General features: G+C 39.1%; 1 protein-coding gene and 1 long non-coding RNA gene across 2 annotated transcripts in view; both read left to right on the top strand.

Annotated features, from left to right (window-relative positions):
* The window catches only part of LOC128809407 (uncharacterized), a 33,549-nt gene extending 26,037 nt beyond the window's left edge, over positions 1 to 7,512 (top strand). The window contains exons 3-4 of the long non-coding RNA XR_008437711.1: positions 6,100 to 6,218; positions 7,212 to 7,512. This is a non-coding gene — a long non-coding RNA (uncharacterized LOC128809407). The remainder of the gene's footprint in view (positions 1 to 6,099; positions 6,219 to 7,211) is intronic.
* Positions 7,513 to 11,134: 3,622 nt separating this feature from the next.
* SPATA7 (spermatogenesis associated 7) overlaps positions 11,135 to 12,433 on the top strand; it is a 33,554-nt gene continuing 32,255 nt past the window's right edge. Inside the window, exon 1 of the mRNA XM_053981128.1 lies at positions 11,135 to 11,259. Coding sequence (XP_053837103.1) covers positions 11,220 to 11,259 — 40 coding nt within the window. The 5' untranslated portion in view covers positions 11,135 to 11,219. The remainder of the gene's footprint in view (positions 11,260 to 12,433) is intronic.

Below are 12,433 nucleotides of genomic sequence, written 5' to 3'. Positions count from 1 at the left end.
AAACCCCCAATACAAATCCATGAGGGGAATCTAGTGGATTTGGCAAAAAGAGAGCACTAAAAATATTAGATTCATCCTAATACATAATGTCACCTTCTAGAACAACTACCATTCTCCATTTCATTAACTCTTTCATAGTATTTTGTGGGAGAAGATGTAGTGGAATTACTACAGTTTAGATGCAACATGGCAAGAGAATGTGGTGTTATTCACACATGGCATATTCTCAGCAAAGTGAGAACCTCACTGTGAATCAACCCATAGGCAGTGACTTCTCACAGTCAGCAGATCTGCTACAGCCTACAGACCAAGAGGTGACATGCATTTCATTCAGCTACCCATCTAAAGAAATATGTCACTGTATATAATTATAATAATGTTCTGGATCATTTGTATTCTAGTAATATAAAGGCAAAAAAGAGTTTATGTGATTTGAAAACTATAATATATCTTTGAAGATAATATATCTTCATGTTGAAGAATGGGAAAATGTAATGTATATTAATTTCCTAAGCTAACATTTGCAGGTCATCTGCAAGCAGTCTCCTTTGAACACTTCCTTCAAGCCTTTTATGGAGTAATTCAGGAATGCACCCATACAACTCTAAACCAGCTGCAGTTACTTCTGTATGTAATGCATAGAAAAGCTTTGAGATCTTCTGCTTGAAGGGAACAATATCTATTTTTATATCTTTACATTGTATTTCTCTATAAAGCTCACACTTAGTAATTGTAATCTGCCTTTTTACTATATAAACCAATGTGATGTAGGCAATATCTAGCTCCCAGAGACTTAACATTATTGAACAGTCAGATCAAAATTGCTTGTATTGCAAAAGGCACGTACAACTCTGATGAGCAGTCTGAAAGCACTCTGGATATTTTTTTCCCCTTCTTTTTTCATTATCTCAAAGAAACAGTTTCACAAGTTCCCAAAGGTATTTAGACAAGCAGCTCTGAGTCAATGACAGTTAGGTAGGCATCTAAATATCTTGCAGATCTCTTAAGCACACATCACCTGATGTATCTGTACTGTAACCATGCTGGTAGAAATAAAGAAGGAAAGAATGTAGTATAGTATTCTATTGGCCAGCATTTTGATTAAAGAAAGGTGATGGAATGAAGGCTCTGTCACCATCATAATTCTCTATATACATAAAGTTGTAATGATGGACCCCATTGTCAATGAGTTCAGAAGCAGTGCACAGGTGTATATTTATGGCACAAGTTTTCTGAATGCTGAATTGGAACTCAGAGAAGCTGTGGCTGTAAAACTATTTGAATAAATTGGACTCAACTAACATTAGATGCTGCTAAATATATAAAGAGGCATAGAATTTTGCTATTACAGGTCCTTGCTAGATAGATCAATAATTTGTCATTGCCAGTGCCTGTATACACTATTTCAAGTAGAAAAATACTGCAACTAACTTTATTTTCTTTAGCATCTTCCAGCTCAGTATCTGAAAACAGTCCACTAGCTAAAGTGAATCATGAAAACCCTTTAGAATAAATATTATTATAGCCATTTACAGATTATGTAATTGCTATATGGAATGGTCTAGCACCTCATCTAATTTCATGTGAATTCTCAGTACAGTGAAGAGTGAAAATGAGGTTTTACAAAACACAACCACTTAATCAGAAAAAAGGGGTAATTTTATGACCTAGAAACCCAGATTGGTATACTGAGAAACACTATTGTTAAAGAAATAGTATAAAACCCAAGACATACACAAAACTGTAATTATCATTTTGCTTGATAATATTATACCTATTATTCCAGCAATTTAGACAATACTAAATCTTTGCATAAAACCACTCTCTCCCTCAATTACCACAAATCTCTATAAATTATACATGCTGGCAACTTCATATCACTTTCTGGCAGTATAGCATCATCTTTTAATTATAATAAATATCTCATTCTTGATTTAACAGTCCAAAATAAATAAATCACAAAGGCTCTTCAATTTTTTGTTTTGTGTAAGAACAGAAATTTATACCTGTCAATTTAACCTCATGCCTCAGCATCCTTTTTCTGACTCCCATAATGCTCTTTGTGTTTTAGATTTTCATTTCACCAACTTGAGAAGCAGTGGTCAAAACTGAATTAAACACAGGTATTAAATACCTATTTCAACTTTATCTAATTAGAAATCAAACTTTTTTTGCACTATGCTCAGTGCTTTTAAACATAATATTGCTTCTCTCATAACTGGGTAAAGACATTCACTCAAGGTAAACTACAGAAATGCTGGAAACCTATTGCTTGCCCATTTCTTGTAGGAAATTGTCAGAAACACTGAAAGCAGTAATCACTTAAGTTGTGACTAAAGCTCTAAAACAAATGAGGCGATACTTAGTATTTGTCTTTTAAACATATTTTTTTCATTTTCAGAGTTGTAGCATATTCATGGCACATAGAACATCATTCTGCTTCACTGACTTGGGATGGATATTTAAACAAGTGGGTTTGTTTTGTTTTTTTTTTGGTTATGCAATGAACACAAACCAACAGATTTTGAGATACAGGGACCAGGACTTTGTGCATGAATATTCTCTAAGATTGTAGCTCTTTGTCATAAAGTTTTCCAAAATGAGTAATATTTCAGTTTTGGCTTTAGGGATGATGTAATTAAAGCAAACACATAGTGGTAGGAGGAAATCCAGCTGTTGCAACCATTGGATACATAACAGTCTGCCAGCTGATACCATCTTTAGAGCTGGAGAGGCTGCCATGGGAACTGACAAGAGTAAGCCAATACAGCTATACATTTTATTATATGACAAATGAGTTTTCAAATCAGTAACACTGCAGCAGTCATAACACAGAAAACATGAGTTAGTTACCAGTAATGTATTCTTCAAAATCTTCTGGAATTCAACAGAAATGGCCAGTCAAATCTTCAAATGAAAATTACCAGCATTGCCCACTCCCCTCCACCCAAGAAAAATCTTACTTTATTTTAACTTTAATTTTAAATCAAACATTTTTAATAGGCTCTAAAGTCTTACAAGGAACCTTGCATTCAATTCCATTTTATTTTGATATTGAGTGCTTTTTTTAATATGTTATCTTCCTTCTCAGACATTTTATTCCACCTCAAAAATTGCTAATGTCACTAAGACCAAGAATAACTAGGGCTACTTAAAACTTGCATTAAGCTTTAATCAGTCAAGCAACTTGTGTCTTAAATTGCTATCTCTTAAACCCCTTTTCTTATGAGATTTGATTAGAACACATAGTTTAGAATGAAATTAGTACACCTGCAGTAAAGTGAACAGAAATTCTTTTCCCATGACTTTCACTGAGGTAGAAAGAACCTCCTAATATTTTCTAATCCATGGTATTAATGTATAATTCACTGGATACTTACTGAAGAGTCTGTTGCCTTATGGTTGTCCAGTGTTTGAGCCCTTCACAGATGAAGGGCTATGTCCTTATCTATCAGACATAGCATTATGAAGTTTCATAACACAATGAAGATTCTCCAGACATCCTTCCATAGTTTTGAACAAACTGAAAAGAGAAAACCTGGGAGAGAAACGTGGCTTGCCCAAACAAAACAACCAAGCTCAAGGGGATACTACATAGCTGGAAAGCTCTGAACACAGTATAGTTTAGAAAGGAGGAAAATTATCCAGGTAGGGAGAGGCCTGTTGGTTTGACCTCAGCACTCTTCAAGGATATGTTTCAAAGAAAGCAAAAACAAAGGACTTGCAGAAATAATCAGTAAATGCAATAAAACCCAATAGGTTTATTAATCAAATAGAACCTGAGGGGATTTTAGATGCACTTAGCTAAAAGGGAGACAAAACATGTTTTCTTGATAGGTAAACTACAAGGATTGAAGTTATTAGTGATGATCCTAGAAAAACAACCCTGAAAAACTTTTGATACTGTCATAGTACATTCTCTAAAATAGCTAGTTGTGCAAATAACAGGATGTGGGAATGACAGAAACTGGAAGGTATTGCCAGTATTGAAGAGTAATTACTAATACTGCAGATTTGTGTGGAACAAATTAGAAAACAATTGGTATTAGCAGCACCAAGTGTAGAGGCATGCCTTGGAAGAGAAAGAAGAACTGTCGTTATGGAAAGCAGATGACACAGGAAGAACGAGACATAGGTGTGGTGTTATATTTTAGTCAAATGGTATGCTCTGTCTCAGCCCTCAAAAATGTATGGTTTATTCCAAGCCTGTGCTCCTTCCCTGAGGTATCATGTGTCTGTAATCCCACTGGCCCAAATGCTGTTCCGCGCCCACTTTGAATCTCCCTGTTAAGTGTCCCGGGAACGGGGCGCTCGCTCTCTCTGAGCCGGCTCTCGTGGCTGGAGCTCTCTCGGCCCCTCTCTCCCCTCCCCTTTCCCCCCTCACTCCCCCTTCCTCCCCCGCCCAGACACCATGCTGCTCCCGGGGGTAGGGCCCCCAATAAACCCTCTTCTCATGAGCACCCTCAGAAGCCGTGGGGAGTCTCCCTGCCTGCCTGCTGCTACCAGCGAATCCACAGCTTAGGGGGGCCCTCCAGGGACACCCCAGGGGGTTCCCCCCAAACGCGCTGCGACACATAGGAATATTAAATGAGCATGGAAAGCCTTAAAAAATAAAATTTATATCAACTAGGTTGAAATTTCTAGCACACATCTTACTAGAACATATGAAGGAAAACATGAACTGGGGGAATGGGAATGCTAACTTCTGAAAAGTGAACAGAAGAGCGTGAGACTAATTCCACCTAAGACTAATACACAACAATAACTGCATATGCACTGATCGGGAATATAAAGGGTTTGTATTCCTCTATGGAACTGAATTTTTGAGCAAACTTCTAAAGAGGGCTGCAAGAAGAAATACATGCAACTTTTAAGACAAAGATTAAACAGCTTATGGAAGATATTTACATGATAATGTTGTCTTTTATTAAATAAACCATTATAACACATAAGATTTTCCATCCTAATTGTGTTTTTCTTTCTTTCTATATTGTATAACTGATTTGCTTACTCAGACTAAATTCAACTTCTCATAGTCTTATGTGGAACTGCTAGACTCCACTACAGAGTGGATATGTTAAACTCTGGATATGTTAAATGATGTTTAATATTAAAAATCACAGGCCCTACTAGCTTCTATGACACTACCTTAGGCATAAATATTATTCCATGTATAGGTCTCATCCATGCAATGTAATCTGTAGTTCTGATATTTATTATTCAAAGGATAGATGTAATTTCTGTTCCTATGCACTAACTCTAAATAATTCCATTTTTACTACCAACTATGAATTAAGGTGATTCAGACTGCAACCTACTGAGACACCCAAATTGCTGAACACAAGGTCACACATGTCACTGACAAAGTTATAAATAGACCTTGAAGCATCCTGGCCCTTGGGCCTGTGAAACATCCATCAAACTAAAGTTTCTTTCTTTTCTGATACATTTAACATGTTAATGGACAGAGGGGGCAAAAAAGGGCGTATATCAAATTTTAAACCCGTAAATTTCAGGTTCTGTCCAAACTGGAACATTGGATATTCCTGAAATTTTATGATGTCAGTAAAAACATATAAGTTTAGTGTGTAGTAGACGTTTTCCTTGGAACATAACTTTTAGATGAAAGGAAGTCCTAAAGAATATAACAGAAAGTACTTAGAGTAATTCTTCCAAAGATTTTTTCCTAACTATTAATAAAATTATTCCACAGAAAAATTACTCAAAGTATTTCATTGCAATAGTTAAACTCCACACACTCCATTTTGATTCTGGTCATTTTCTTGGCTACTGCTTTCTTTCACACATAATTAGAAGTGGTTAATATGACCAAAATTGCCATTAGTGATGAAACTTTGCATGCCAGCTATTTTCTCAACCTGTTTCCTTCATCTTCCAGTTTCTATAAACACACAGGCTTTTATGAAGTTAATGTGTAAACATTACCGTACCTTTTTCAGGATAAATAACACCCCCACACTCTTCTGAGAGGGAATTTAAGTCCATTTTTAGTAAAACTGTTTTTAATGTTCATGCAGATATTGAAAATGTATTAAAGGGCTTTGGAAAATCATAGTATATGTGCGTCTCATTTTGTAGAAAATTCTAAAGATACCCTTGAGAATTTCTCTTCTTGACCTTGACAAAGCTGGAAGAACTCTCTTTAGCACAGAGGATCCCATTTATTCAAGCATGTGCATGGATTAATATGTTGCCAGGTAAGCCTGAGTATGCTGTAGTAGCTGTGTAGAAAGTGGAGGGACCACACAAAATGCCACAATGACATTCTTCTGTCTGCCTGACATGGGCTAGGTAGACATAGATGATCCATTCAGCCTAAACAGGAATAGCTTCGCTGAATTTACTGAATATATGTCCAATCTGGGTCATAAGTTTCTGATCTTCATGGAATATTAAAAAAAATTCATTCTGTCTCATTAATTAGTATGAGTAAGCATTTCTATGTATCACAGTAGGTAAAACAGACAATAAAGAATTTCCTAGGATCTAGACAACAGAGTTATGACATTTACATGGGCTTTTTTACCTTTGAAATTCCAATATATTTCATTAGTTATTCCAGTCTACATTCTTTAATACTTAATAGTTCAATTAAAGTAATGAGAAAAGAACAGCCGTCAGCAGTCAGCCCTACGAAAGGACAGTTTTTCACCTAGAAGCCTTCCATCTGCAAACTTGCATGGGAACAGCAGATAAACAGAAAATGACACAATATAAGGAGAAATTCTTAAGATATACGGCTATAAGCAGATCTTGAGTCACCCCAGCTACTAGATATTACATTACAGCTGAGAATAACATCTCATATAATTTATACAGGTTTCTTCCTTGACACATATAAAAATAGACTTGTATGACAGTATAGATGCATTATAAAACTGTATAGATCTAAGGAGAAAGAATAGTTATATAGTCCACATCTGCACAGCAGCTTCCTGAAGGGGTTTTTGTAGCAGTTATTCTACACATGCTGCAGGGGAGACTTTTCATTCTAAGCTGATAAATTTTATGGAAGTTTAATACTGCGTTCATAGAAACTTTATATTATTATATATTCCTATAGTTGCCCTCTTATTTTAGGCTAGCTCCCTTATTGCATTCTAAATCACAAGATATTAAAAACTATAGTTTTTAAGATATGGATCATCTCCTCTGAAGTTTTTTTTTTTGCATCATCTTTCCCACTGGAGCCCTAGCTTTACAACAATCTATGACTACTGCTTCCATAAAGACAAGAACAGAACAACTAAATGCATTGCCATGAAGAAAGAGAAGGAGTCTGCAGCCCTGCCAAAACACATAACTCTCCATCATTTAGAATGCTGCAATGATATTTCAAGACTGCACATGATTTTAAATAACTTGAAGAACCATATGATCAAAGAACATGGAGCAAACACAAGGCAGAAAAGATCGTACCATTCCTCCTGGAAAAGTAATCCTTTAAAAAAATCCCAAACAAACAAACATTTCAATAGCTATTAAATCTATTTTTCCCCTCACACCAGCTGTCTGAAAGCTACTTCAGTTGTTTCAATACAAAATTTTCCTAAGTAGGTAGCAAAAGAAAACTGCTCAGCCAGTCTGTTTAAATGCATTTAGAAGGTACCATGTCCTCTAATCTTTCAGGTAAATGTTTTTATTTCCACATAGTTGTAGGAGAACAGACTGCCAGGTCGATGGGCTGAATGTGCCAGGTGGGAATTGCTGCAACTCAGTGACAGCCCTCTGAGAGCTGCAAGGAGGGATTTGGAACACTGACACACAGAGCCACAGGCAGGTGACAATCTGCACTGAGATAGGGCACTTATGCCAAATAAATGCTCAAGTAAACCCAGGAGATTTATTTCCATGTTCAAGTACATATTGTGATGAATTTAGGACTGTTCTAGAATACTCTGTGAATAGAGTGTGCACATTTGGTTGTTGGGCTGTTTCCTGTCGACATACGTATGCTCACTTGACTACTGTAAGGAAAAGCAAGCATAAAAGAAAACAAATGGCTTGAAAGAGGAGGACTCTCCAAAAAAACTGCAGATTAATTTTCCAGAGTACACACAAACTATTTTTTCCAAGAAAGCCAAATCCTACAGAAGGAAAGTTGTGACATTATGAGCAGATCTCTGTTCCAAGTGAGCAGGTAACCATTTGAGGTCCTGCCAGACACACCATCTTTTTCAGAGGAATGGAAACTTGTCTGGGCTAAACATGCAAAAGAAAGTGGACATCTTATGGGGTATTTCTTTTTTTTTTTTTTGTTTTTTTTTTTTTTTTGTTTTTTTTTTTTTTTTTGTTTTTGTTTTTTTTTGTTTTTGGACATATTTCTCTCTGTGTTGGTTTGTTGCTGAATATATGAACTGTAAGTTAGGTGTCTATACTCAACAATACAAAGGGCAGAAGTAATAGAAAAGGAGGCGGTTGTTCCCTAAGTCCATGCCAGGGTGGGGACAGATGCCCACGTACACTTGCAAATGTGACTCTCATATTCCTGGTGCTTTTCTTTCCTCCCAGTTAAGGCACATTTTAAAACCATGTTCTGTTGTAATGCATTCTAAGGTAAAGGGAAAATGCCTGCTGCTGACAGACAACAAAAGTGATTGCCATGTTTCCTATTTTCAGATTGGGAAAGGACAAATCTTACAGGTTTTGACATGTTATTCTTCAACAATGGTAAAATCTCTGCAGTGATCTGTGTAACTTATTTCTGTACTTTTTTGAGTGGATCAAAATCCAGAACAGTTTTTTTTTTTTTTTTTTTTTTAGTTTAATGTATGCTATGGGATTTAATGTGCACACCATTATAAAATTGTGTTACTTTTTAATAACACTCAAAATATATATACTCTCACAGACCAAAGGGGGCCAAAAGCCACCTCAGGCCCATAAGTGAGACCAATTAGAAATACATAAAGCTTTGGTATGTGTTGCCACTGGTGGTCAAAAATTTCAGAGACAGGGCATCTCTATGATGCTGTGACTGCTGACTGAAAAGGAACAACCGGGAATCTCTACATTCCCTCAGCGTTGCCTAGAAACCAGGGAAATATTTCTAAAAATGCCTACTTACATTTATGTGTTTTAATTATCTATGTGGTGCAAAAGCATAAGAACAATAAGGAAGAGATTATGAGAAATCTGTCATATGGGCTTGTACAGAACAGCCTAATACTGCATGTTGAGTACTATAAACTGAGTATTTGGGAAACTGATATTCAGAATTCAAAAAAAGAAACAAACAAAAAAATTTCCTTAAAAACTATAAGCAGGTTTGGGGGTTTTTTGGGTTTGGTTTTGTTTGTTTGTTTGTTTGTTTGTTTTTGAAAAAGCAGAGACAAGTTTTTTCTGTGACATGATCTCTGTAGTAGAGAGTAGTATGGCCAACCACACAGAGGTGAGAATTTTATACACTTACTTTCATTCTCTCCAGTATCTTCAGGTATCTGAAATGGAAACTGTTTAAAGACTATCTCTACATTTAAAATCTATAGATTTAACAATCTGAATTGTATCAAAGTATAAACCAGAGACCCTGAAACACAAGAACAATGGTAAGTAATTTCCTGAAGCCCTTTTCCCAAATCTCTAATTTCACACGCAATCTGCTTTAGAGAAAAAAATGACAAAAATAAACAAAACAAAAACAAACAAACAAACAAAACCACCAAAAAAAAAACCAAAAAAAAAAAAAAAACCAAAAAAAAAACAAAAAAAAACCAACAAAACCAACCAACCAACCAAAACCCACACACAAACTCTTGGATTGTGTTTTTTTGGTTTTGTAGATTTTTCCTGGCAGATATTTTCCAAGACATTGACCTCAAATCCAAGAGACATAAAGGAAAATGACAAAATGCTATTAAATTATTTTCATTTGACAAGAAGGTAAGGTGTTTATGACCTTATGGCTGACAGTAGTTGAAATACCATGGCAATTGATGCTTTTATATAAAAAGCAGTCAGAAAGACAGAGGACCACCAGAAGATGGAGGACCGATGAGATTCCAAGGTATATATTCCCTTCCTGACCTCCCCCAGACAAATTTGACACCAACTACATTTAAGGATGATTCAACAGAAAACAGACTGCCAAAATGATAGCTACAACATGAATCACAGAAACTAAGGCTACATCAAAGGAGTACTTCATAATTGGTGTATCTAAAATTAAAAAGGACATCACAACATTCAATAGTCAGAATACTACTGAGAAATTTTTTGGAAGTATTTGATAGAGTCTATATAAAGTACTGGCATAGATAAAGTACTGGTTTCATCCAGCACATATGTTTGTGTGACCAAGTAGGAGCATTGACTGAGGTAGAAATAAAGGAAGCAAAGTTGTCTTCAAGTAACATCCCCTTGATTTTGCTATGATTTTGAGCTACATTCAAATGAATTTTTCTAGCATGTAAGAAAGTGTAGCAAATCATATAAAACACTGTATTTAGAATTAATACTCATTTCTAGATAGTGAAGAGGAATGTCCCTCCATCTAGGACAATGTGATTTTGGGATGTGTTAGGCTGTGGAGCAGACTGCAGTAGCCCTGGCCGGCCAGTGCGAAAAATCTTCACAGAAAAAGTACAAAAGCCCTCCGAGATTTCACATTAGGGAAAATAGCAACCTGTCACACAAACTGTAAGTACCCTATTGCTTCTTCACTAAGTTCAAATCCAGCTCATCGGCATGCACACATTAATCAGTGATGGGATCAAAGGCTGCTTTTCAAAAGGTTATTTTGTGGTTCAGTTTTAAGGTGCTGTTCGTTTTCAAAGACGTTGAGATAAATTTCATCAGTGTAACGCACTGGCAACGCTCAAAGCTCTCGCTTTGTCACTCGTTCCCTCAAATATCGGCAAACTGCCGTAAATGTCTCCCCGGCATTCATTATTCTTCAACTTCCCGTCAAGGTACAAGGAAAAGGCTTAGGTAATGAGGGCTCGTTCACGTTCGGGGACAAATTCTCCCGCGCTGGGCGGGGGATTCGGGCCCGAGGCCCCGCGGCGCCTCCCCTCGGCCAGCCCGGGCTGGGGCAGCGCAGGCGGGCCCGGCCCATGGCCCCGCGCCGCCCGCCGCGCGCCCGCCGCCATGGCAACGCCGAGCGGCGCCGGGCCGCGCCCCGCCCGTCCGCGGCGCGGGACGAACCGCCGCAGCCGCCGAGCCCGGCCGGCGCCGCCCCGTCGGGCCCGGCCGGGAACATGGGGATGAGGACGCAGAACCGAGGCAGGCGGAGCCAAGGTGCGGGGAGCTCGGTGGCGGCTGCGGGAGGAATGGGGAGCGCCGGCCGCAGCAGGGCGGCAGCTACAGACCGGGGGACGCGTTGCCTTCCGGCCTCCCCCGTCCCTGCCGGCCGTGGGGGTGCGGGGCGCGGGCCGTCTCGCCCGGGCCTGGGGGCCGCCGAGGTTCCGCCTTGCCCGCCGGCGTGTGTGAGCGGGCACGGAGCCGGCACGGAGCCCGCGGGGCAGGGGGGCCGCCCGAGCCGGCGTGGCTCCGGTAGCGGGGCTCGGGGGGGCCGCGCCTCGCTCCTGTCCACGCGGCCGCCCCGAGCTGTGCCGGCCCGTCCGTGCCGCGCGGGGAGCCGGCGGGCCGATGGCACGGCGCTGGAAAGAGCCAAGTGCCGCGGCTCTGGAAGGGGACACGGGCTGTAATCCTCCGAGAGTCGGGGCCTGGAATTGAGCGTCCTGCGGTGTCACCGCGCGGTGCCTCCGTGTTGTACCGGCAGCGAGTGCTGCTGTGGGCAGCGCTTCAGCCTGCCGGGATCGGCCGCGCTTGCGGGGCCGATTTCTGTGCCCACTTCTTTTCTTAGTCAACTTTCGTCTTCTCCAAAGTTGTTATTCATGGATTATTATGGATTGTACCCTGTGTGTGCAACATCTCCCCGCGTTTAGCTGTAGATCAAAGTGGTTTGTTTTGGTGGGATTTTGATGCAAGTGTAGTTGAATAATGAAAGACTCAAACGTTTTAAAGGTCTTATAGAGTGATTCCTTACCCACATTTAACTATCTGTGGGCTGCTCTGGTTCCCTGTTCCTCTGAATAGTCCTAGGGGCACTTGTCATTCGTGATAAAAAAAGGTGCAAACATGCAAAAATGCTTGCATGAGCCAACTGTGGCTCTTTGAAAATACCTAAAATATCTCAGATATAAACTTGATTACATGCATAATGTAGAACAATGGTAGGAATTATTCAGTGCTGCATTGTAATATCAAGATCATATATCACTGCATAAAATCAGAGCCATTTGAGATAACGTTAGGCTGTTGTGTTGCATCTCAGTGTCAGATGTCACTTCAGGAAGCAGTGACAGATGCCACTTCAGAAGATGTCTGATATCAAAGTACAGTTTGAACATAAATTCTAATACTATACAGGAATATGAAATTCAGAGCAAAAACTAGTATCTTGTGCACC

Source organism: Vidua macroura, chromosome 6 (assembly GCF_024509145.1).
Source record: "Vidua macroura isolate BioBank_ID:100142 chromosome 6, ASM2450914v1, whole genome shotgun sequence".
Classification (NCBI taxonomy): Eukaryota; Metazoa; Chordata; class Aves; order Passeriformes; family Viduidae; genus Vidua; species Vidua macroura.
This window is presented reverse-complemented; position numbering and strand designations above follow the sequence as displayed.